Genomic DNA, 26,209 nt, shown 5'->3' with positions numbered 1-26,209 from the left:
AGATCCTATTGCTTTATCTGTAAACAAATAAATAAATCTATCAAGACCTCTCAAAGCCAAGTACAAAGAGCTCAAATGCCAGGCTTTAGAGAAATACATGCCCAACTGAGAACTGGAGGATTTTATGAAATAGAGAGGAGAAGAGCTAACAGATCTCTAAATTTTATATATATATAAATATAATTATTAAGGACTTTTTTATCGGTTTTTTGAGACAAGATGTACTGGCTGGTTTTGTGTCAACTTGACAGAAGCTGGAGTTATCACAGAGAGAGGAGGAGCTTCAGGTGAGGAAGTGCCTCCATGAGATCCAGCTATGAGGCATTTTCTCAATTAGTGATCAAAGCCCCTTATGGTGGTGCCATCCCTGGGCTGGTGCTCTTGGGTTCTAAAAGAGAGCAACCTGAGCAAGCCAGGGGAAGCAAGCCAGTGAGGAACATCCCTCCATGGCCTCTGCGTCAGCTCCTGCTTCCTGACCTGCTTGAGTTCCAGTCCTGACTTCCTTTAGTGATGAACCACAGCGTGGAAGTGTAAGCTCAATAAACCCTTTCCTCCCCAACTTGCCTCTTGGTCATGATGTTTGTGCAGGAATAGAAATCCTAACTAAAACACAAGGTTCCTTTGTGTAACAGAGCCCTGGCTGTCCTGGACACTGATCTTTGACTCAAAGAGATAATACCTGCCTCTGCCTCTGCCTCTCTGCCTCTCTGCCTCTCTGCCTCTTGGCCTCTCGGCCTCTCGGCCTCTCGGCCTCTGCCTCTGCCTCCCAGTGTTGGGATTATAGGACATTTTTAATAAATCAGAAAGCTATGTGGAGAAAAAGTAGGAGGAAAACTTTATTAGATACATACCATTTAAATGGGATTGGAGAGGACCCGTCTATGAGGAACAGCAGGCACAGTAAGTGTGACTGGCAGATTCTCGTTTCCACTGTAGAGAAACACATCTCTAGTGTGGTCAGTCAGATAGAAAGCTATGCAGGAAGACGAGACATGGAATGCATGTGCACACAGGCCAGGCATATGTGGAGTGAAAGAAGATGTGTATTAGCACTGTTACCATACAAAGCTCAATTTCAGACAACAGACATTTTATGTCTGAAATGTTTACTGTGACTATGTCCCTGGGGAGCTAATAATAAATACTCATTGCATATGTAACAAAATATGTACAGTGGCTACAAGAAATAACAAATTCCAAAAGACATATTTATTGATCATACTTCAAAAAAAAGTTAACAAAAGTAACCTAAGGGGAACCAAAAATGAAATGTGAACAGTGTTTTCAAGTGGAGACTGTTTTATTTTAGCATTGTCCCTCTGCCGTATTGTCTGTTTCCTAATGTCATGAAAAGGCACATCCAGATAGATTACAGTACACTCTGACTCCATTTTAGCCTGACTGCCTTCTAAAGGACTCCTTTCCTCCCTCCCTCCCTTTCTTTCTTTCTTTTTTACTTCATTTCCTCTTTTTGTTTTGTTTTTGGAGACAAAGTTTTAACTTCATAATCCTGGCTAACTTGACATTCCGGAGATCCCTTGCATCTTCCTCATAAATGCTGGGATTAATAGTGTGTACTGCCATGCTTGCCCGGGACCTGTTTCTAGGACCAGCATATACTTTGGGTAAGGGACACAATCTAGCTCTTTGAGTAGATAGACAAATACTATTGCATAGAGTCACTGTGTCATATGATGGAAATACTAGGTTGAACTATCGGAAGCTACAGTAAAAAAGCAGAAATGGGGCTTAGGGACATAGCTCAGTGGTAGATCCCTTACCTAGCATGTGGAAGGCCCTGGGTTTGATTGCTAGCACTCTAGAAAAAAAAGTTTCAGATGGCTCAACATAATACTATAGCATTTAATTAACACCCTTTTGATGAGTCTTTCATGCATTTTCTTCTCAAAATAATTAAAATGACACTGTGGCGAATCTCCTTGAACAAATGTGTTTGTGTACATATGTGAATATACCTGTAGGGTGAAATTCTCAGGGTTACTGCAGCAAAGGGGAGATAATGTGTTTCTACAGACCACTTATGAGCTGATCAGGAGGTCGCCTGGGGCTTGTGCTACAAGCTTTCCTGGCAGGGGCAAGACTGTGGCAGCAGAAAGGACTGACCTGTGTTGTGGGACCAGAGGTAGAATGGGGGAGAGTGCGTGCGAGGAACTGACTGCTACCCACATCAAGGGAGCTGCATCCAGAGCTGAAGCGGACTGCTGTGTGGCCTCTTCTTTCAGTGTGACAGCTACTAATGTGTACACAGATAATTGTTTGCATATACAAGGAGAAAGGTCGGATCGACACTACCAGGTTTAAACCTAGAGGGACACTGGCAGTCCGTAAGACAGACAGTATTTGGGCAACTGAATTTTAAAAGAAGCCTTTGAGTTAGTTCTCTTTGAGTTTAGTTATGAAATAAATTTTGCTTTGAGAGTATTTGTAGTTCACAGTGACAAGATGAGGAAAGGCTATATAGCATGTCATACTGTTTACAGCGACTGTCCGTGAAGAGTGTAGCAAAGAAACTTTCTCTTTAACTCATGCGTTTCTTGATGATTTGAAAGTAGGTTTTTTTTTTTTGTTTTTTTTTTTTAAATGTTAAGGGCTTGCTTGTATAGTTTAAAAATAAAATTCAAAATTGTATTGAGGAAATTATGCTTTTGGCTTATTTCCTCCCCCCATACAGGTTAGCTGAGATTCACCGCGAAAGGCAGTTCTAGCCTGGGAGCAGGGCTTCGTTAATTCCTGTTCCTCTAGAGCCTCAACTCTGACATTAGCACTACATAGGATGGTGATGGGATTGTCGGGAAGGAGCCCACAGACATTGTTGAAAGATGCAAGATCTCTTTAGGGGCAGAGAAAGAACTTCAGACAGCAGCTACATGAAGCAGAAAACCACCCAAGACATCCTCAGGTCCTTTTATTCCCTCTGGGATGTAGCCAGCAGCTGCTGGAGACACATGCAGATGAAGGATTCTTCTTGCTGTGACAAGGACCACTGTTCTGTACCTGCAGAACATAAAGGTTGTGCTCTGCATATTATCCAGTGAAGATGAAGCCGCTAGTTTCCACAAATACTTGAGATAATGTTTGCCTGTGACAACCTCACTTTAGCATTTTAGGCCCAGAGTGTGTCCTGGTCACTAAGCACTACATGAGTCTGTGTCCAGAGATTGCTAGGTTGAATGAGTTAATCCATGTGGAAGTAGTGAGCACATTCCGGGAAAGAGTTTCTAACCCAACATGCCGCAGAGAACCTCGGCTAGCAAGCACGGAGAGCCAAGCTGGCCATAGCGCACAGCGGGATGGTGAGTTAGAGTTTGCGCCTGCGCGGTGCCGGAGCTGTGGTATCACAGCTCTGCGCGTGTGGTGAAATGGTCACTACAAAGAAGGATGCAGGGTTGCTAACAGACTGCCATTTTGGAAAAAGTGGATATATAAAGAAGAGAACTCCCAGAAGAATCCACAGTGATTGTTGTTGAAAGATGCAATAGAGAATAGTGTAAATGTTTATGAATTTTTGGTTTCCCAGGTGTGTATATATATAATTTAGTATAAGGAAAAACTAGTAAAGCAAGGCGATCGAAGTCAGTAGAGCTCATTCGGTGTAGAGCAGAAAGCTGATCCAAGTCCGAGATTTAAGTTTAGCTGTGGTATAATTTCCATGAGTCACACTCTGTCTAGTGGGGTAAAGTCTTTTTGAGTGAGGACGTTTATACTTAGGAAGGGTAAAGGGACGGGGAGGCAGGAGGAGGCACAGGAGAGGGTAAAATCGGTATAAAACATTTTAGAATGTGCTAAATAATAGCAAGTCAGAATTAAACATTAGAGGCTAAAATATTGTCTTTTTTTAAATATTTATTTATTTATTATATGTAAGTATACTGTTGCTGTCTTCAGACACCATAATAGGGTGTCAGATCTCTTTACGGATGGTTGTGAGCCACCATGTGGATGCTGGGATTTGAACTCATGACCTTTGGAAGAACAGTCGGTGCTCTTACCTGCTGAGCCATCTCTCCAGCCCTAAAATATTGTCTTTAAGTAAGATATTATAACCTTTTAAATATTTTGTCTGTTTATTTATTTATTTAATTATTTATTTTGAGGCAGGGTCTCTCACATAGCCCTGGCCGTTCTAGAACTTGCTATGTAAACCAAGCTGACCTCAAACTCACAGAGACCCACTTGCCTTTGCCTTCCAAATGCTGGGATAAAGGCATGCACCACCACACCCAGTTTATTAATTTATTCTAAAGTCTATTTTTATTCTGTGTATGAGCGTTTTGCTGAATATGTACTGGTGGGGGGGGTGTGTGTACTCACAGAGACTGAAGGAGGCCATTGGACGCCCTGCAGTGTTGGTTTTGTTTTGGTGAGGCAGTGTTTCTCTTGGCTCAACCTTAGTTCACTAGCCAGGCTGGCTGTCTCATCCTCTAGTGTTGGCTAACAGGCTTTAGCTCCCTTCCCTTTCCCTCCCCTCCCCTCCTCTTCCCTCCCCTCTCCGCTCCCCTCCTTTCCCTTCCCCTCCCCTCCTCTCCCTTCCCCTCTCTTCCTCTCCTCTCCTCTCCCCTCCCTTCCCTTCCCTTTGGGAGACATACCCAGCTACCACAGGTGTGGCAGAGGTCAGAGGACAACTTGTGGAAGAAGGGTCTCTTTCCATTGTGTGGGTCCTGGGGATCAAACTCAGAGAACACCGGTGGTCAACTTAGTGCTGTGCACTTTCTCCTGCTAAGCCATCTCTCCCTCTCTCCTTCCCTCCCTCTCTCCCTCCCTACCCCCCTTCTCTTTTTTGGACAAGATAGACCCATCCATTTGGCCTCAAACTCTTGATCACCCTACTTCTACCTCTGTAGCGTTGTAGTGACAGGTATGCACCACCACACCTATCTCCCCTCTCTCCTTCTTTCCTTCTTCCTTTTTTAATGACATTTTGTCATTAGGGGCCTGCATGTGGAGGCCTGAGGATGTCTTGCAGGAGTCATTTCCCTTCTACCTTTGGAGCCTGGGAGACAACTCACGCTGTCAAGGCTGGAGGCAAGGCCTTTGCCACTGAGCCATCTCACCAACCCTTTTCACTTTGGAAGCACAAAAACTCGCTCTTACTTTTAATGAAGTTCAGTTTATTTATTTTTTTATAGCATGTTTCTTGCTGTTATATTTAACAGTTTTGTGGTATTTAAATGTGACATGAATTAAACATTTTTAAAATATTTATTTTTAATTACACATACATGTGTAATATCTGTGTGTAATCATGTGTATGTGTATAATACCCATGAGGCCAGAAGATCAAGTCATGGAGTTGGAGTTACACCCATGCACTACCTGTGATGGGTGCTAGGACCTGAGCCAGGGTCCTGTGCTAGAGCAGTAAGTGTTTTTGTTTTGTTTTGTTTTTTGGATATTTTCTTTATTTACATTTCAAGTGTATCTCCTTTCCTGGTTTTCCCCCCGCTCCCAGAAACCCCCATTCCTTCCCATCCCCCCTTGTATCAGGGTGTTCTTCCACCACCCTTGATCCCCCTACACTGGGCATTTGCACTCTGAACCATCTCTCCAGCCTCGTTTTACATGTGAATGCCAGGTGCCACAGCTTTTCTTTGTTAAAAAAAAAAAATGTGTTCTTTCCCTCCTTGATGGTCCTCGCCTCATCAAGTCAAGCTTGCTCGGACCGCTTTCACTAGTCTGCAAGCTGCCCGGGCCATTTTGACAGCTCCAGCTGTACTCCCCTGCCCAGTCTCCCACTTTTAAACTGTCCAGCTTAGCATTCTAACCCACTTAAAGCAAGTGACTTGAATATTTTGTTGTAGGAAGAAAACTAAATCAGATTGCTTCTGTGCGTACATGGCTTTGGGTCTGTGCGTTTGCTTTCTAAGTTCCCTAGTCTCACGTGTTAGCTCACACCAGTAATCCTAGCACTTGGGAGGCTGAGGCAGGAGCATCAGATCAAGACCAGACTGGGCTTCATAAGTGTGATGCAAGTTCGTGCTATATGAGACTGTGAGGAAAGAGAGAAAAGAAAGAAAAAGATGAAGGGGTTGCGGTTGTGTACGGTGTTCAGTCTTAGTGTGAAGGGGGTACAGTTGTGCACTGTGTTCAGTCTTAGTGTGAAGGGGGTACAGTTGTGCACTGTGTTCAGTCTTAGTGTGAAGGGGGTGCAGTTGTATACTGTGTTCAGTCTTAGTGTGAAGGGGGTACAGTTGTGCACCGTGTTCAGTCTTAGTGTGAAGGGGGTATGGTTGTGCACCGTGTTCAGTCTTAGTGTGAAGGGGGTACGGTTGTGCACCGTGTTCAGTCTTAGTGTGAAGGAGGTACAGTTGTTTACTGTGCTCAGTCTTAGTGTGAAGGGGGTATGGTTGTGCACCATGTTCAGTCTTAGCGTGAAGGGGGTGCAATTGTATACTGTGTTCAGTCTTAGTGTAAAGGGGGTGCAATTGTATACTGTGTTCGGTCTTAGTGTGAAGGGGGTATGGTTGTGCACCGTGTTCAGTCTTAGTATGAAGGAGGTGCGGTTGTGCACCGTGTTCAGTCTTAGTGTGAAGGGGGTGCAGTTGTTTACTGTGTTCAGTCTTAGTGTGAAGGGGGTACGGTTGTGCACCGTGTTCAGTCTTAGTGTGAAGGAGGTACAGTTGTTTACTGTGCTCAGTCTTAGTGTGAAGGGGGTATGGTTGTGCACCATGTTCAGTCTTAGCGTGAAGGGGGTGCAATTGTATACTGTGTTCAGTCTTAGTGTAAAGGGGGTGCAATTGTATACTGTGTTCGGTCTTAGTGTGAAGGGGGTATGGTTGTGCACCGTGTTCAGTCTTAGTATGAAGGAGGTGCGGTTGTGCACCGTGTTCAGTCTTAGTGTGAAGGGGGTGCAGTTGTTTACTGTGTTCAGTCTTAGTGTGAAGGGGGTACGGTTGTGCACCGTGTTCAGTCTTAGTGTGAAAGGGGTGCGGTTGTGCACCATGTTCAGTCTTAGTGTGAAGGGGGTATGGTTGTGCACCGTGTTCAGTCTTAGTGTGAAGGGGGTACGGTTGTGCACCATGTTCAGTCTTAGTGTGAAGGGGGTGCATTTGTTTACTGTGTTCAGTCTTAGTGTGAAGGGGGTACGGTTGTGCACTGTGTTCAGTCTTAGTGATCACTCCCGTGGTTTCAGTGTACACAATGGTATAGTCATCATCACAGTCAACCTTAGAACTTTAGAACATTTTATCACCCAGAAAAGAAACTCCACCCATCGCATGTTTCAGGGAACCTGGTGTCTGAGAGCTGGCCACCAAAGGGAGCAAGTGCTGAGGCTGACAGGCCAAAGGATACCACGAACAGATCCAGGATTTCACAAAGGGCAGCTTTATTAGTGATGTAGAGAGGAACCTGCCTTGAGCAACAAGGCCGGAAGATCCCAGTACGGTCAGGCAGGGGGTGGGTCTGAATGCTAAGCTACACTAAGTAGCGCAAAGGGATTGACTAGGGAAGGCCAGAAAGAATTAATTGGTGGCAATATCATAGTTTGATGAGGTTTGAATCATAGAAATGTATCTGTCAAAGGTCACTGAATGGTGTACTTAAGATACCTGCAGTTTGTGTGTGTTTTACCTCAAGGCAGAAAAGGTCACAGACAGTGTGATTTGATGTAGGAGATCTGAGGACCATGTAAGAGTAAAGCCTGGCCTGGACTCGATTCCCAATGATTTTTCTTTCCATGCAGATATAACAACTCATAGATTATTAATATAATATTTTAGCATCTGTCTTTAAAAATTCATGGCACTTTAACTATTTTAAGAAGATGTTTATTTAGTCATGTAAATACTGTATTTAAAATGCCATGTGAGCTGAATGTACAATTTGGGTTTAAGGCCCTGCAGCATTTAACCCCAGTGCCAAGAGGAGTAGAAAAGCCATGTCTTCATTGGTAGGTTAATTGGTAAGTAGACAAAGATTTATGATAATGTAGTCCTTTATTCATAAGGAATGTAAATTTTGGAGGGTGCAGAAATGGCTCAGTCAGTAAAATGCTTGTTGTACAAGCATGAGGACCATAGCTCACATCACCAGCACCCATGTAAAAGCCAGGCCTGAGGCACGTACCTGTAATTCCAGTGCTGAGGGGGAAGAGGCAGAGATAGCTCTGGGGCCCTGCTACCCAGTCAGCCAGCCTTACATCAGGGTCTGTCCACCAACCCTCATCCTCGCTTCTGTCTCTCTGACAGGAGCTCTCTAGTTAACCCTAGCTCCCCTGGAATTCATAATCCTCCTGCCTCAACTTCCTCAGTGCTGTGATTATATCCGTTATTTGTCAGGTCCAGATTGTGTGTGTGTGTGTGTGTGTGTATTTCCATGGGGTTTTTAAGTATAGAATCCTGTCAACTACAAATAGAAATAATTTAACTTTTTCCTTTCTAATCTATATCTCTTTTAGATCTTTTTTTTAATGTATCTGAGTACACTGTAGCTGTCCCCAGACACACCAGAAGAGGGTATTGGATCCTGTTATAGATGGTTGTGAGCCACCATGTGGCTGCTGGGAATTGACCTCAGGACCTCTTAACTGCTGAGCCATCTCTCCAGCCCCCCTTTTAGATTGTTTTGAGAGCATATGTACTTATGTGTTGTACATGTATGTATGTATGTGTGTATGTATATGGATCTGTGTGTGTGCATGTTTGGGAGCATGTATACTTACCTGTACATGTACATATGAAGATCAGAGGTTGACTTTGAGTGTCTTCCTCCATCACCCTTTACCTTATATCTTTAGGATAAGGTCTCGCATTGAACTTGGAGCACGTTCTATCACCTGAACTTGCTGACGGGTGAGCCTCTGAGACCTGTCTCTCAGCCTCGTGCTGGGATTACAGCACGGACTGCTCAACCCAGCTGGTTTTTGTTTTTGTTTTTAAGTGTGGGTACTGAGGATCTGAGCTTGGAGCCTTGTGCTTGTACAGTAAGCCCTTTGCCTACTGAGCCACTTCTCCAAGCCCTAGTTTTAAGTTTTTTTTGAGAAGCCTCCACATTGATTTCCATAGTTGCTACAATATTCACTCCCTTAAATAAGTACTTTATTAAAATAAGGAACAGCAAAAGAATGTCTACTTTCTTCACTTTTACCTAATATAGCCTCAGCTAGAGCAAGATGATGAGATAGAAAGCTTTGAAAGCGGGCAACAAAATGGAGAGCAATAGAAAAAGTTCTGTGACCTCCACGAGCGGGTACACCACACCCTCACGTGTATACACCACACACACATATAAGCTACACACATAGGTGTGCATGCATGTGCACATACAGAAACACACAAGAAAAAAATCTTAACTAAAAATAGAATTTCCGTATATGTATGACCCATTCTTGGGCATATGCCCAAAGGATTGTATCTGCTGTACAGAGACCCTTGCTCATCCATGTTTGTTGTTGGCTCTCTTTACAATAGCAAGGAAGTAAAACCAGCCTGGATGTCCATCAGCAGATGAATGAATAATGTAACATACACACACACACACACACACACACACGCACACGCACACATGTCCATCAGCAGATGAATGAATAATGTAACATACACACACACACACACACACACAACCAGCCTGGATGTCCATCAGCAGATGAATGAATAATGTAACATACACACACACACACACACACACACGCACACATGTCCATCAGCAGATGAATGAATAATGTAACATACACACACACACACACATACACACAACCAGCCTGGATGTCCATCAGCAGATGAATGAATAATGTAACATACACACACACACACACCATAGAATTTCATTCAGTTGTAAAGAAAATTTGAGTTAGGAAATGAATGGAACTGAAAAACATTATTTTAAGTTGTAACTCTCCCATGTCCACTCTCACCTGTGGACCCACAGACAGAAAGCACAATGAGGTGACTCTTATTATTTATACTTGGGAAAGATTACCCTAAAATAGAGCTAAGGTTCCCAGACTTTCTGAGAGTAAAGAACAAGAAGAGAAGAGAAGGCAGAAGGGACACTTCCCAAGAAGACGTAGAGCCCTCACCCCTGCAGGTCTGGCACAGCGCTGTGAAGTGTGTCTGCTGTCCATCCTCTGTTCATAGATCTTTAGTCTGCCTTCCCAGTGTTGAGCAAGTTTTCAGTCACTCTTATAAAACAGGAGTGGGCAGAGAGCTGGGGAGCACCTAAAGTGCTTGCTATGGGAGCAAGAGGACCAAAGTTAGACTCCCCCAAACCCACACATACCAGCTGGGCATGGTGGCTCACCTGCAATGCCAGCCTCTGACTGTGGAGCCGGTCCCTAGAACAGGTGGGCTGTGGAGATTAGCCATACTGGCAGGGACTCTGAGTCTCCTTGAGAGTCATTGCCGCAAAAAGAATAGAGCAGAGGGCAACCAAGATAACTGGCGTCACCCTTGGATCTCCTTAGCGTGTACACACACTCACATGTGCCTACACACTTGTTAACATACACCACACAATGCCCATACATAGACATATGAAGAAGAAATAAAAGTTTAAATAAGAGAAATGGAAGGAAAGATAATTTTAGAATTGGGTCTTAATATTAGACAACATGGAGGTCTTTGGAGACCCAAGGGACTCTGAGCATACAGAATTGAGGAGAACGTGTCTCCATGCTGCCCGTTGCCCGTGGGAGCCCTCTTTATGGTTGCCCCATTGGAGAAAGGCATTTTGAGCGTAACTCATTCACTCGCTTTCCAGTGGTGGGGAATGGTCAGGGTTGTCCTCCTTGCCTGCATGCTACCAGTTGCCAGCTGCATCTCCTCGATACTGGTGGCTGCAAACACTCATTGGCTTTTCTTTTTTGTAGTAAGAAGAAAACATAACCTATAGAGACCATCTTCTGGCAGAAGATGATAGATTTGAATCAGAAAGAGGAGGTGTTGGAAGCCAGGAATCTAAAGTGAAGAAACTCTGCAAGCCCCTGGGTGAGAAAGGAGACGGTCGTTTGTGTGCTTGCTCGCTGGCTTGTCTCACACTTCAGTTCCGTGCGTGGCCACTGCAGCGGCTCTCAGGTCTAGGCAGCTTCACCAGCTGAAGGAGAGATGCAACAGGCCGCAGAAGGGACTTGTTTTTGAAAAACACTTAAGACTTTCTTTTGTGGTGTGTGTGCCCCATGGTGTGTGTGTAGGTCAGAAAACAACTTGCAGGAGTCGGTTCCTCTTTCTGTGTGGGTCTTGGCTTGGAACTCAAATCGTCAGACTTGGTAGCAGACACTGTTACCTACTAAGCCATCTTGCTAGCCCCTAGAGATGTGGTGGGACTATATGTTCTCCAAGGCCGTATCAGTCGGTCAGTTTCCTGTCAGCTTCTTGTCTGCCTTCCCTCCTTCTGCCCTCCTTCTCTCTAGGGCTGGGGTGTATTGTGAAATAGAGCATTTCCTGGGTCCTTCTTGCTTCCAGGCACCGTGCGCGGTGTTGTGCCTTCCTGGTGTTCTTTTACTCCCTTCTCAAAGCAGCCCAGTCATGTGGAACTGAAGTTCTGAGAGTCTGCCTGCGGCCTAGGCTAGGAAGGAGTACAGCCAGGTCTTAAACCCATGCATTCTGACTTTACTTTTATACTTATTACCTCCCTTCCCTTCCCAGAAAGGGGGTGAGGGGGAGTGTTGCATTTATATCTTTTCCCTTGTAGCCCAACAGGTACCCTAGCTTTGCAGCCTCTTAGAAAATTCACTGTATCCTGAAAACATTTCCCTTTCAAACTCTGGAAAATTCACTGTATCCTGAAAACAGAGAAGGAAGTCCCCAGTGGTAGTGCTGGCCTTGCACTGCCACATTCTGTGTATGAGTGTCTCTGCCTCCGGGCTTTGCCCTTTTATGCGTAGCTTTCCCTATAGGGCATCAGTTCTAGCCAAGTAGTGGCGTATGCCCATAATACCACCATTCAGGAAGCTGAAGCAGGGGGATTACAAGTTTGAGGCCATACTGGACTACATAATTAGACTGTCTTAAAAGAGAGAGGGTCAAGAGGAAAAAGAATGAAGGAAGAAAGAGGAAAATCCATTGTCTTATATGGTTTTCACACCCACGTTTTAGTGAGTCTCCGTGGATAGCTGAAACTGTGGCGCTTGGGAATTGAAGGAAGCCTAACCATGGCTTACATCTGCTGCTTAGAATAATGTTTGTCCTCTGTCGTTTCTGGAGAGGGATCGGGCATTGTGTTCCTACCGTTCACGATGGCCAAGCCCTTACCATTTTTACCAGTGGCATCTTACTCTGAAGCCCAAGCTAGTCTGGGCTTACTGCCGCCCAGCCTGGCCTTACTCATGATCCTCCTGTCTCAACCTGCCAAGTGTTGGGATTTCCAGCTCACGTTCTATTTCCTTAGACCTTGTTTCATATAACACCCAGTAAAGTATGTTTCTGTGCATTTTTTGTTTTGTTTTGTGATATTGAAATAGAATTGCCATTTGATTTCTCCTAACTCTAGAATGGCTAAACATCTTGGAATATATCTGTCTTTTTATCCCTTCGTAGATTCCTATCACTCTCACCATGCCAGAAATGACAGAGCATGAGACGCCTACGAAAAAGCAGCACAGGTGTGTATCCACAGCCCCAAATAAGGTCATGTAGGCAGGTAGGAAACAGAATTAGTTCCCAATATGTGTGGGTGGATAGAAATAGATTTACTAAAAGATTACATGGCTGAAATTTACCTGGCTTTATTCTCTCAGAAGCCTGACAAGTAAGAATGGCCATCAGTAGTTGAAACATTGTATCAGATCTGTGTCACATGTGTGCTGTCTAAGGACATTTTCACCAGCATACTGTATTCCTCTTGTAACTCCTCAAACATTTAGATTATATTTAATTTGTAACATTATAATCCATTAATGATAATATACATAGTGTTGATTACTTTCATTTTCTTATAGCCCCTCTTCTGAGTTTCTAGCATTGCCTAGAATTGTGTGGCCACTGCTTTTAATAACATTAAAAGTACTATATTCTCAGTGATGACAGTGCGGTACAGGACAGACAGACAGACAGACAGACAGACAATCCGAGTCTGCTTGTGTGCCAAAGTTAGACATGAGCTGTCCCAGCGGGAACCTATACAGAGAGTTTTCTAGATCTTCTTGTTTTAGTTATTTAATGTTGGTATTGTTCGAACGGGTACATGTACAAAACAATATTAAAATAAACTTTGGAAGCTTGAGGTTTCATTAGGGAAATCTGAATTGCAGAACCAGCACTTGATAGCACTTGAGGTTGAATATTGGCAATCCCTCCCTTTTTCTTCATTTTTCTCCTAAATGTATGTATATGTTTCAAGCTTTTTTTGTTTATTTATCTGTTTGTTTGTTTGTGTTTTCAAATTAAAACTGGAAACAAAAGAAAAGAAAGTACTATATTCTCTTTTCTTACCAAATAGCTATTAGTGAAAGCTAATGAGGTGGGTAATTACTGTATAAAGGGAAAGTCAGTATCCTTAGTAGAAATGTAGAGAAAACGTAAGGGTAGGCTAACCTGAGCTGCATAACAGACGGAAAGACCACAAGTGCTCATCCCGCCGCACTGCTGCTCCGCCTCCCCTCGCTCTGCTCGCATCGTAGCAGTCTACGATGAAATCACATGCCCAAATAGTGACTGATTCTATTCTAAGCGTATGATTTCTGGGTATCAGTAGAGAACTGTTCTTACTTTTCAAATTCTATTAAATTTATTCAAAAGTGTCTACATTAAGGTTTTCATGCCATAATACCCACTAAGTAATTCCTTATTGAGGTAATGAGCACAGTTTTATAAAATTTGTTTTTATGATTATGAAAATTAAAAAATGCTTTTCTGTTATCTTCTATTACCTGTCTTTGTACTTTCTGTTTCAGGAAGAAGAATCGAGAGACACACAATGCAGGTACGTGCAGGGACTTGAACTCCGCTGAAATCAGTTATGCCATGGTTGATTATAAGTTTTTATGTGCTAAACATGGAATTATTTGTTACATTTTAGAAAGGGCACCTTATTGTTTTTATCAATAAAATATTCCTAGAGCCTTGTGGAGCTGACTGCATAACATCTGATTTGTAGCCTAGTTTGGATTTGTTATGAAACTAAGAGTCTATGGGGCTAGTGTTGGAAGGGGTTCACACAGCGCACTGAGTGCATGAAGGTTGTGTCTGTCCACGCTCCGGAGGGCAGCCCCCTGGGGAAGGACTGTTGGCGCGTGGCAGTCTTCCTTCTGAGACGAAGTCTGTGTGGCCCTGGCCGGCCCTAAACTCACAGCCATTCACCTGCCTCTGTCTCCTGAGAGACATTTTAGGCTTGTGCCACTGTGCTTAGAGTATGTGGACAATATTAGGTTATATAGACTTCTATCATAGAAACAAGTGTATCATAAAATAAACATGACTTCCTCTCTAATGTTAGATTACAGGTCACAGCCAGCCAAGTGTACAGTGTTGATTGTTGCCGTTTTCACTTGGGCACTTTATATAACAGTTCATTTTGAATTAGACACTGTTTTCTGCACTCAAAAAAAATTTTAAAGTTAGTTTCTATTACTCCACATCTGTGACTATAGCTATGCATAAGAAAAGGATCTCTGGGGAGAGTTTATCCACAAAGATACATTGAACCATGGTAGGATGAGTTTATCACCTTTGAAATCCACTCAGATAATAATGAACAGCAATGTTAGAAAATAAGACTGGCAATCAGTTATTTAGAAGGAGGCCTTAAAAGATAGCCGAGAGTAATTTATTATTATATGTATGTGTGTTAAATTTTTATTATTTTTAATTATGTGTATGTTGGTGTATCCAGGTACCCACAGAGATTTAGATCCCATAGGAGCTGGAGTTACAGTTGGTTGTAAGTTACCTAATGTGTGTGCTAGGAACTGAATCAGGTTCTCTGGGAGAGCAAAACATGCTCTTGACTGCTCAGCCATTTCTCCAGCCCAAGAGGCATGTTTTTAATTTCAGCATCTTATAGAAATTATTTAAATGAACTCTTTTGTCTTTTTACTTGTTTTATAGTGTTAGCATGTCAGCCTGGAACATTCTGGCAGTTAATTAACAAGTTGTCAGTTGCTTCTTACTCTAGTTTTCATTTCTGTTGCCGTGATATAATATCCTGACCAAAAGCAACATAGGGGAGGAACAGATGTATTTGGCTTATAATTCCAACTTGCTGTTCATCACTGAAGAAAACTCAAGGCAGGGACTCAAGCAGCTAAGTCACTTCACATCCATAGCCAAAGGCAAAGAAACAATAAATACATTCTTGGCTGGAGAGATGGCTCAGTGGTTAAGAGAACTGACTCCTTCCAGAAGTCCTGAGTTCAATTCCCAATAACCACATGGTGGCTCACAACCATCTGGGCTGCGATCCAATGCCTTCTTCTGCTGTGTCTGAAGACAGCAACAGTGTACTCATACATTAAATAAATAAATAAGTCTTTAAAAAATAAAAAATAAAAATAAATCCATTCTTGCTTGTTTTCAGCTACCTGTCTCTATTCTTACACCATTCAGGATCTCCACCTAGGGACCAGAGTCGCCCACGATGGACTAGGTGTTACGATATCAATTCGCAGTTAACACAGCTCCCTACAGATATAACCTAATCTAGATAATTCCTCATTAAAATTCTCTCTTCCTAGGTGATCTTATGCAGTGACAATTTTGGAATTTTGGTTTCTTTAAGAATACAGAAATATTATAAGAGGACTTTCGATTTAATCCCAGAGTGGTAGAGATAAGGGGCCACTTGGGACTCTCCACATGACTTACCTCGTGTTCTAGCAGAAGCATGGTTTTGCCAGCTACAGATAGTTTCTGCAGTTGTGTAACATCTGGAACTATGAGAGCTTTTCAGAGGTATACAAATGCTGACGCCCCCTAGGTAGTGCTGGTTGTTGGTCGTGTAGGGAGGTTGGGTGCAGTTTGTTAGTTAGTTGTCATGCTCAAAGAAGAAACAAAAGAAGGGAATTAGATTCAGGGATCTTCCAAATTCCTCTCTCCCCTCTATCCTTGTTTCTCTCATGTATAGTGCTAGGGGATGAAACCGGGGACAGGGGGAAGGTAAAGAGAGGTAAAAGAAAAACCTACAAAATAGTAAAGACCAGCTACAGTCATAGGCTGTGTTAAGTGGATTGTGAAAGTAGAAAAGATGGTCAGAGTGGATATCCCAGAAACGAGACAAAACCAAGCCAATGCTTTTTCTTACCTAAGACGTAACCAGCAGCTGCTTCTATTGTTCTATGACTAGGCATAAAGGCCTAGTCATCTTACAGTAGGCATTTTAAGGTTCTTAAAATGTAAAGAAAAGTCACATTTGCTCAAACAGAGGCAGCTTTTTGGTAACTTATTAGTGGTTTCTTTGAATGTGGTTGTTGGGCTGTTGTAATGGCTCAACAGGTGAAGTGGTTTGCCACCACGCAGGCAACCTGAGCTTGATAACTGGAGCAGACATATTGGAACACACACAAATAAATATATACATGTAAAGAATGGATTTAAAAAATAAACTTGTTTATCAATAAATCTTTACTACTTATTTGCATTATATTGGAAAGATGGCCTAATAATAATACATTGTTAAAAGTTCCTTTTTTATCATTTTTTAATGTGTATTCTGTGTGCTGAGTGCCCTGGGAGGCTAGAAGAGGTTGTTGAACCCCTTTGGACTGGAGTGACCAATGGTTGTGAGCTGCCGTGTGGGTGCTGGGAAGCAGACCCTGGTCCTCTGGAAGAGCAGCCAGTGTTCTAGGCCACTGAGCTGTCTTTCCAGTCTAATGTAGTTATTATTTATGATTTTCTTTGCAATGCTTATAAAAGTAATACATACATTTATTTTCATAATATTTTACTTAAAATACTGCATTAAAAAAAAACCCTATGTACAACCTTAGTTACAAGCATTGGTAAATACTGATTGTGGGCTGAGGATTCAATTTCTTCTCCCATGTCCATACTAGGCAGGTGCTCTGCCACTGAGCTGTAGACCTCCCCAGCCTCTTCCACATGTGCTTTCTTTACTGATAACGCCTTTGCCCAGGTAAATTGGACAGTTTGGTTCAGTAGTATAAGGGTTGATGATATGTTTTTCCTCTTTCTAGTGGAGAGGCACAGAAAGAAGAAAATCAATGCTGGGATAAACAGAATAGGAGAACTGATCCCGTGCTCCCCTGCTCTAAAACAGGTAGGTGCCCCTTCTTTCCTGCTTTGAAACAGCCCAGTCTTCTGTGTTTACCTAACCCTCACCCCGACACATGTAGGCGGCCACTGTATTTCCTTTGTTGCTTGTTAACAGACAGTGTCTCAGTTGTTCAATTATATTTGGTTTTTAGGATGACTCTTTTTGTTCCCTGCCATTTATCAGGGGCTGGGTGTTCGTTTTATTTTCTTCCTTTCTTTTTTAAAGATTTTTTTATTTATTGTATGTAAGTACACTGTAGCTGTCTTCAGACACTTCAGAAGAGGGTGTCATATCTCATTACAGAGGGTTGTGAGCCACCATGTGGTTGCTGGGATTTGAACTCGGGACCTTCAGAAAAGCAGTTGGTGCTCTTAACCACTGAGCCATCTCTCCAGCCCCCCTTGCTTCATTTTCTATATTGTTTAATTTTTCTTGCATTTCTAATAATCTCCAAGTACAGTTTTCTACATGTCAAATGTACCATGTGATTGGCAGACTGTCGTGCCTTTCTAAAGAGTTACTAAGGTAGGCCCATGGTTAGATTGATAGGAGCTACTACATTTCCTAGCATTGCTTTCTGATCATTAATGTTCTTTATGCTTTTAAAATGGCTGTCAGCTCCAGTTCATATTTGTAAATCTTAGCTTAATGCATGATACTTTTCCCTAATAAGGATAATTTTGGGTTTTATAAAAAGCAAGGATAAAACAGGATCATTGAGCACAAAACAAATAATTCAAGGTATATGGAATCATGAAAACTAGAAGAAAATTGATATTAGATTATGGCCACCAATAAAGTGTTACACGTGTGTGTAGACATGGCCTTCCCAGCATGTGTCAGTTCCGGTTTGGAAACCGGCCTCCTCCGGCTTCCTTACTTTCACTGGTTGCACACACTGACCGCTTGGTTCAGGTCAGCACCTCATACGATCGCCTCTCTGTGATGACTGTCTAGGAGTCCTTGACAGTAGCATAGAAGAACTTGTAACTTTTAGACTAACTTTAATTAAATTATCTATATAAAATAAATATGTGTACATAGTGAATAATAGCAAAGCAATAAACATTAACATTCTTCCTGCTTTCTAGCCTTAATACAGCTTTCATAGACAATCATTCTAAACTGTTTTCTTTTGATACTTACTCATTTCTTAGTTTTCTGTATCCTTTTTAAACTTATAAAATTGTGTGTGTGTGTGTGTGTGTGTGTGTGTGTCCTACACTGATGTGAAGGCCAGAGGAGGACATACAATGTCTTCCTTAACGCTCTCCATGTTTTAAAAATATAGTACTTTTATTAATTCTCTGAGAATTTCATTCAGCATACACTATTTTGATCGTATTCACCCTCAACTCCTTCTCAGCTTCTACCCATCCCACTCCCTCCCCCAACATCATGCCCTCTTTGTTGTTTTTAATAACCCTTTGGGTCCGTTTGTGCTGGCCCTGCCCTCACGGATGTGGGTCTCCATGTCTCCATGCTTACACTCAGGGACTCTTGCCCAGTGGGCCATCTCTTTAGTTATGTGTGCTTCCTTTTAATTCTTTGTACATGTTCAATGAAATCTCAATGCAGTTTTCTAGGTGGTCAGATTACTGCATGACTTCCCTTTTGCCTTTTTCATCCTCTGAGACTTTCCTTCTAGAACCTTCAGTCCTTTGTTTTTAGTCATAACCAGTCAGTCTCTTCTTTTCATAAAGTTTTTCTTATTCTCCACCTAATGGCATATGCTCATTTCGTGGATTTTCACCCCTCACTGTTGTATAGGCTTTCCCAGGAAGATGTCTTCAATTTTTCTGGGGACCCCTCCCACACACACATTCACTTTTCCCCCTTTCATTTAGGTATTTTGTCTAAATAATAATGTTAAGCCTTATTATTTAAATGACATATGCATGTTCGCTTGTTTGCTTGCTTCATACCTCATACTTGAGAATGAGGCATCCGAAAGCCAGTCAGAGTTTCCCTGCCTTTTTAACTGGAGCTGCTGAAGAACCCTATGGTAGTGTGGTTCAGTGCAACCGCCGCTTCCCTCCCCCCAGCCACCAGGACTGCCCCTCTATTTCCTGTCCACAATTCACATGCTTCCCCCAGGGACACTTTGTAAAAAATGACCAGAGATGTTTGTAATCCAGGTATGAGCATTGTGGGGAATGTGTGGGTATGTGTGGAGGTGTCTTAAAGATGTCACTAGACCGCTTCCCCTGGGGAGTGGCAAAGGACCCTCCATCTACCTCTTCGGAACATTCAAGTGAGACTAGGGCTGTGCAGCAGTTCCTGCTACCTGTTGGGGACAGGGCCAGGTCTACTTGTTGGTACTGTTCCCCCACCTTTCCCAGCCTCAGTTTCCTACTTTGCTGCTTCGAAACAAATGTGCATCGCGCTCTGCTCCATCTGAGCTCTCACAGCGGCTCTTGGAGCTGGGTCCAAGCGTGTGCATGGACTGTACTTAGTGTCCTGGGCACCCTCATCTTCTGCCTGGGGTGTATGCCTCATTTCCCACCCCTCCTTGCCCTAAGAGGAGTTCAGGGCCTGGCCCTGGTGCTAGCCCTGTCCTGAGGCAGTGCTGCAGGAGAAAAGTTTGCTTGTATGGAAGAGACTGGTGGACAGGCATGCAGTGGGTTGCTGATCCAGTGACCAGCAGCCAAGCCTGTGCCTGCTCATAATGCTTTCATTGTGGAGTTAGGCTGGCTTTCCAGACACAACCCTGAGCCGCTCCTGAAATCACAGGTGTGTGTGTGTGGGTGATGGTGGGGGGTGTTGAGGTGGTGATGATGTGATGATTCTCCTCCAGGCACTGGGCCCAGCCTTCAGAGATGCTACCTTGGTGTCTGGTTGCTCTGTCTCTGGGTCAAGCACAGAAAAGGAACTGCAAGCTGGCTCACACAAAGCAGCTACACCAGGGGGTCTCTTCCCACTGTCTCATCCTAGAGGCTTGTCTGACCTGAGGGACAATCACAACACCAGGTCTCACCCACTCAAATGGACTAAAATTCAACCATCCTGGGTTTCAGGGGCGGGGCTTATAGACTTGTTCTTAACTTTAAGAGACTGGTTTTCTGAGGGAACTGGCTTTAAGATACCTACACAGCCATAACTGCATACCCCTCTCCAAATGAGGGGTCAAGATACTTAGGGAGAAAGGTTAGAAGGAAAGAGAGAATTTACTAATAAAAGAATTAACAGCTTTTAAAAAACCCCATCAAATGAGCTTGAGTTTGGCCCTGACTGTTTTATTTTTCCAGGAAAGCGTCTGTCTGTCTCTTCCCTGAGAGTAGAAATGGTGAAGGAGAGCGTGAGTTTGCTTGCTGGAGATCTGGGGCTGCTCCAGGGACAGGGCTGGAGACTCTGGCATTGTAACACACAGCAAAGGTTTTGCTTTGCCTTGATTGACTCAGAAGCCTCATCTCGACTAGTTGGGACAACTGTTCTGAGGCTGAAATTTTCTAGTTCAAATTTCAGAGAAAATAAACTTGCTTTGTGTGGCTAGAGCAGGAAAGAAGTCATCCTATTGGCTGAGGACATGGGCGTGGGAGGGACCTGGTATCACTGCTCCTGGAAGTCTCTCATCCAGCCCCTACCAGCACCCTCCTCCAGTAGGAGGGTAGCGAGGGCTTCTCCGTGTTGAAACTTGTGGGATGCCAAGGCTGGGTCCGCTTGCTCGTCCGCTGTTGCTCTTCCTCAGTGCCTTCCGTGACACTTCAGTTTCTCTTCATCCCTACTGAGTGGATTCAGTTTCTATAAATGTGTGAGATTTTTCGTTTTGTGTTTTTAAAAGTAGACTGTCCCTGCTTTCAGGAGCCTGAGGCAGGAGGGGCAGGGGCTGACCACTCAGTCCATGTTGGAAGCTGCCTGGTAAATCTTACCGTCTACCTGCTCCTGGCTCTCACTCTCTCTGGCTCTTGTAAGTTCTTGAAGAAGGGAAGTCGTAACCATTTCACTTTTTAGTGTCTAGTATGTGCAGAGGAAATCAGTATGACCCCAGAGCAGAGCAGGTGGCACCTTGCTGTGTCCCCTCCCTGCTGTTCGCGTGGGGGGCAGATGGCTGAGCATTATCAGGTCCTACTGTTATTCTGATTCTTCTTCTTTTTGTTTTTTTTAAGATTTATTTATTTATTTTATGTATATGAGCACACCATTGCTCTTCTCAGACACACCAGAAGAGGGCATAAGATCTCATTATGGATGGTTGTGAGCCGCCATGTGATTGCTGGGAATTGAACTCAGGACCTCTGGAAGAGCAGCCAGTGCTCTTAACCACTGAGCCATCTCTCCGGCCCCTGATTCTTGTTTTGAGGAAGGACAGTATTAATTTTCCCCTTTTGATTTTGCAGTACCAGGATTTGAAACCAGGGCCATACATACTCCATAGACACTCTACCTTTGAGCTCCACCTCCAGCCCCTGCTTTTCCTTTTTAAGTAAAAGAAGCCTTTTCTAGTTTCCTAGGTATGCATATTGGGCCTCCGTAGTGACTCAGGTGAAGGAACCCAGAACTGAAACTTAGAGAATCACACCACTAAGTCACAGCAGTGGCTCCATGAGAGCCGTGAGGGCCTGGCAACATCAGCACTGCGCACACTGCAGTAGAACTTAGTCCTCACAACTGTGCTGTCTGGGTGTGTGTCAGCGTTACACAGGCTGGAGTTCTCACAGAGAAAAGGCTTCAGTTAGGGAAGTGCCTCCATGAGATCCAGCTGTGGGGCATTTTCTCAATTAGTGATTCGAGGGGGGGGGGCTTGTGGGTGGTACCATCCCTGGGCTGGTAGTCTTGGGTTCTATAAGAGAGCAAGCTGAGCAAGCCAGGGGAAGCAAGCCAATAAAAAACATCCCTCCATGGCCTCTGCATCAGCTCCTGCTTCCTGACTTGCTTGAGTTCCAGTCCTGACTTCCTTTAGTGATGAACAGCAATGTGGAAGTGTAAGCTCAATAAACCCTTTCCTCCTCAACTTGCTTCTTCGTCATGATGTTTGTGCAGAAATAGAAACCCTGACTAAGACAACGACCATATGCCTAGTAGTCAAAAGAAAGAAACTAGAAGTGACCAGTGAGTACTTAAAATGCTTCTTAGTAATAAACTGGCTAGTGAAAAGAGAAGTAGTCATTGGAAAGTCAAAGGCCAGATGAGGTCCTTTAGTGTCCTCTCTTGTGCCCACCTTATCCTTTGAGACAGGATCTCTTGCTGAACCCAGAGCTCACAGGGTTTTTCATTTTATTTGATGGGCTTTGGTCCATTGCCAGCAAGCCCCAGCAATCCTGTACTCTGCTCTTCACCCTTAGCACTTGGGTTACGGGGCTACACATGCAGATTCTAGGGACCCAAGGTCAGGGCTGCACGCCTGTGCAGAGAGCTCTTACCCACCGCCGACGCCCCCGCAGCTCTGTTTGGGTTTTTAAAGAATATATTGGCATAGATTTTTTCTGGAAGGATATGCATACAACATAACAATGATTGTGTCTAGGACAAGCTCTGGAGAGCAAGAGAATAGAGAAATGTAACTTGTCAGTGTTTATCTCTTCATATTATTTACATTTTTGCCATATGCACATAATGTTTTTGTTCTCCGTGTGTGTATACTTATTGCTGTGTGCATGTGTGCAGTGTACACACATGTAGAGGCAGGGTCAGTGTTAGCTGTCTTCCTTAGTTGCATTCCATCCTATTTTTTTTTTTTTTTTTGAGAATTGCTCTTACGCTGAGCCTGGAGTTCAGTGACTCAGTAAACTATCTGCCGAGTGAGCTCTGGAGATCTGCCTCTCTGTCTCCCCAATGGTAAAAGTATTGACATGGTCTGCCATGCCCCATGCTGGTGATCGGCTCAGGTCCTCACACTTGAAGGGAAGTGCTTCACTGACTGACACATCTTCCAGTCCCCACATTATTTTCAGTCTTTTTTCTTTCTTTCTTTCTTTCTTTCTTTCTTTCTTTCTTTCTTTCTTTCTTTCTTTCTTTCTTTCTTTCTTTCTTTCTTTCTTCCTTTCTTCCTTCCTTCCTTCCTTCCTTCCTTCCTTCCTTCCCTCCCTCCCTCCTTCCCTCCTTCTTTCCCTCCCTCCCTCCCTCTTTCCCTCCCTCCCTCCCTCCCTTCTTTTCTTTTCTTTTCTTTTCTTTTCTTTTGGTTTTTTTTGGATTTGGTTTTTTGGAGACAAGGTTTCTCTGTGTAGCCCTGGCTGTCCTGGAACTCACTCTGTAGACCAGGCTGGCCTCAAACTCAGAAATCCGTCTGCCTCTGCCTCCCATGTGCTGGGATTAAAGGTGTGAGCCACCACTGCCCGGCTTATTTTTAGTCTTAAGGTTTATTAAGAGCATGGCACTAGAGACATGGTGTGCTGCTCTTGGAGATCATCCAAGTTCTGTTCCCAGCACTCAGGTCAGGTGGCTCACAACACTATGACTCCAGATCTAGGGACTCAGCGTCCTCTTCTGAACACTGTGGGCACCTGCACATGGTACTTTCTACACACAAAAGCACTCATGTGCACATAGTTAGAAATATAAAGTATGTCTTCAAAAGTGTTAAGAATAAAGAAGTGCTCTGATTTAAAATGTAACCTTTAAAAAAAGTTTGGAGCCGGGCGGTGGTGGCGCACACCTGTAATCCCAGCACTCTGGGAGGCAGAGGCAGGAGGATTTCTGAGTTCGAGGCCAGCCTGGTCTATCAAGTGAGTTCCAGGACAGCCAGGGCTACACAGAGAAACCCTGTCTCCAAAAAAAAAAAAAAAAAAAAGTTTGGAAATGGGAATCAAGTGAGAGCATGGCACCAAAATTCAGTCAAGTGACCTTCCTTTCTCAGCCCAGCTCCCAGCGTGCTTTGTGGCTGTGGTGATTGGTGCAGTGATGCTGAGAAGGCCTCCCCTGGAGCCTCCTTCCCCGTTAGTCTTTTCAGTATGCCTCACCCCTCAGCCCTGTCTTCACACACACCAACACACCAATGTCATCCCTGCCTGAATGCCTTTGCTTCCAGAGCTCTTCCTCCAGATAGCCCCAGGGGATGCTCCGCCCACTTCAGGTTTTACTTGGGTGTTGCTTTAGAGAGCTCCCAAAGCTCCCTGTGCAACACAGTGAGAGAGTGTCTCAGGACAGGCTCCAGTAAGAGAGTGTCATGGATCCAGTGACCTAACAGAAACAGAAACAGAAACGTAACCTAGCAGTTGTGAAGGCTGAGAAGCCCAAAGCAGAGGTTCCGACCCTTGGGCTGTACAGATGGCTGGCTCCGCAGTCAAGTAGGAGCCACTCAGGACAGGGCCTGAGCTTGGCTCCCAGCGCCCTGTCCAGCATCCCACGGCTTCCCGTGACCCCAGACCTCTGGGACTCAACACCCCGACCTCCGTGGGCACTCGTGTGCTTAAACCCACACAGAAACAAAGAGCATTAAAAATAATAACATCTTTAAAAAATACATAAAAATTTTCTAGTCCTAATTATGTTCAGAGAGAAAGATCACCACCCTCTTCTCTTTTAAAAATAATAAGTTACTGTTATGTGTTTGTTTGAGTTTGTGTGCACTGTCTAAGTGGAGGACTCTGCAGAGCCCAGAGAGGTTGTGCGAGCCTGTAGAACTAGAGCTGCTTGTGGTTGTGAGCTCCCTATGGGTGTTAGGAACCACACGTGGGCCTCTGCACAAGAAGTGTGACCTTCACTGCTCAGCCATCTTCCCAGCGTGTCTCTTTCTAGAAGGCTGCTAACCTGCACGAGCAAAGGAGGCTGCTGAACCATCTCTCCATCTCTCCTCCTTCCTTTGAGGGTGCTTGATCCCATTCAGGAGGGCAGAGCCCTCTCAGACTTCACTTCCAGAAGTCATATGTGTAAAGACGGCAGAATGTCACTAACATTCAGCTGGCACTGCCACGGCCAGGCTCCTTCCATATCCTTTGTGCTGCTTTTTCTTTGTGCTGCTTCTTGTGTGTCATGCAAAAATCTGTTTGTCCAATTTTGTGTGTGTGCTTTGTTTTCTTTTGCTTTTGATGGTGTGTGTGAGTATGCATGCATGTCATTCTTCAAAGCATCTTGGCTTTATTTGTATTGTGGATGCAGGCACAGGTGTATGTGGGCGTACTTGTGTGTGCACGTACATGGGAAGGCCAGAGTGCACTTCTGGTGCTCTTCCTTCTGGCGTGCCTTTACTTTTTTTACTTTTTGGATTGGTTGCCCTAGAACTCAATGTAGACAGGCTGGCTGTGAACTCAGAAAGCTGCTTGCTCATAAGTGCTAGAATTAGAGATGTGGAGAGGCACACTCATGCCTTCCACCTTACGTCTTGAGATGGGATCTTTCACTGGCTTGAGGCTCACCTATTGGATTAGGTAGCTGTCTTTCCCAGAGCTGGAATTATAAGTTCATGCCACCATACATTGCTTTTAAAATTTATCTTCAGCAAATTGAAGTCAGGCTGTCATGCTTTTGCCTATATTCCTAGATCCTAGAACTGAGCCTGACACTTAGTAGTAAATGATCAGATGCTTAATAAATATATGAACAGCAGAAGCCTTTGAACTCTGTATCTAATCTGTATTATAAAAAGTTACCTATCACATATGATAAAGCTATCATATAACCGCTGGAAGCTACATACGAATGGTTTACTGGGTTTTCTGGAAGAAGAGCTGGGGATAGGAAACAGGGTGACAAGAGAAACACCTGGAGTCGAGACTTGATTTCTTGCTCATTTAGACTCAAACTTTATTTTGTGATTTGTTCAAGTGTTAGCTAGTGGGCTCTCAGGTATTCATAGGAAGTCGCTGGCTCTTAGGAGAACAATGGGTCAGAACCTCTAGGGCTGGATTGTAGCTAGCCCCGAGGCTTGGGGGAGGGAGGGCTCAGTTCCTGAAGCCCTGTCACGTTTACATGTCTTCTTACAGGTTTTACCTTTTAATGAAGTGTTGAAATTATTACTTTTCTTTTGCAGAGCAAGAACATGATCCTGGACCAAGCCTTCAAGTACATAACAGAGCTGAAGCGGCAAAACGATGAGCTCCTGCTTAACGGAGGGAGCAGCGAACAAGGTGGAGGCTTGCGGGGCTTGCTGTCTCCTGTTTGTGTTGCAGTG

At 43.9% G+C, this 26,209-nt stretch overlaps 1 protein-coding gene across 2 annotated transcripts in view; it reads left to right on the top strand.

Annotated features, from left to right (window-relative positions):
- Positions 1-26,209, top strand: part of Usf3 (upstream transcription factor family member 3) — a 48,306-nt gene that overhangs the window by 11,454 nt on the left and 10,643 nt on the right. Inside the window, exons 2-6 of one of the 2 annotated variants that reach the window (XM_052157805.1) lie at positions 10,826-10,943; positions 12,492-12,556; positions 13,847-13,875; positions 17,084-17,166; positions 26,069-26,165. In XM_052157805.1, coding sequence (XP_052013765.1) covers positions 12,510-12,556; positions 13,847-13,875; positions 17,084-17,166; positions 26,069-26,165 — 256 coding nt within the window. In that variant the 5' untranslated portion in view covers positions 10,826-10,943; positions 12,492-12,509. The remainder of the gene's footprint in view (positions 1-10,825; positions 10,944-12,491; positions 12,557-13,846; positions 13,876-17,083; positions 17,167-26,068; positions 26,166-26,209) is intronic. The other variant, XM_052157806.1, reaches the window with a different exon arrangement.

The sequence above is a fragment of the Apodemus sylvaticus genome, chromosome 15, assembly GCF_947179515.1.
Source record: "Apodemus sylvaticus chromosome 15, mApoSyl1.1, whole genome shotgun sequence".
NCBI classification, from domain to species: Eukaryota; Metazoa; Chordata; class Mammalia; order Rodentia; family Muridae; genus Apodemus; species Apodemus sylvaticus.
This window is presented reverse-complemented; position numbering and strand designations above follow the sequence as displayed.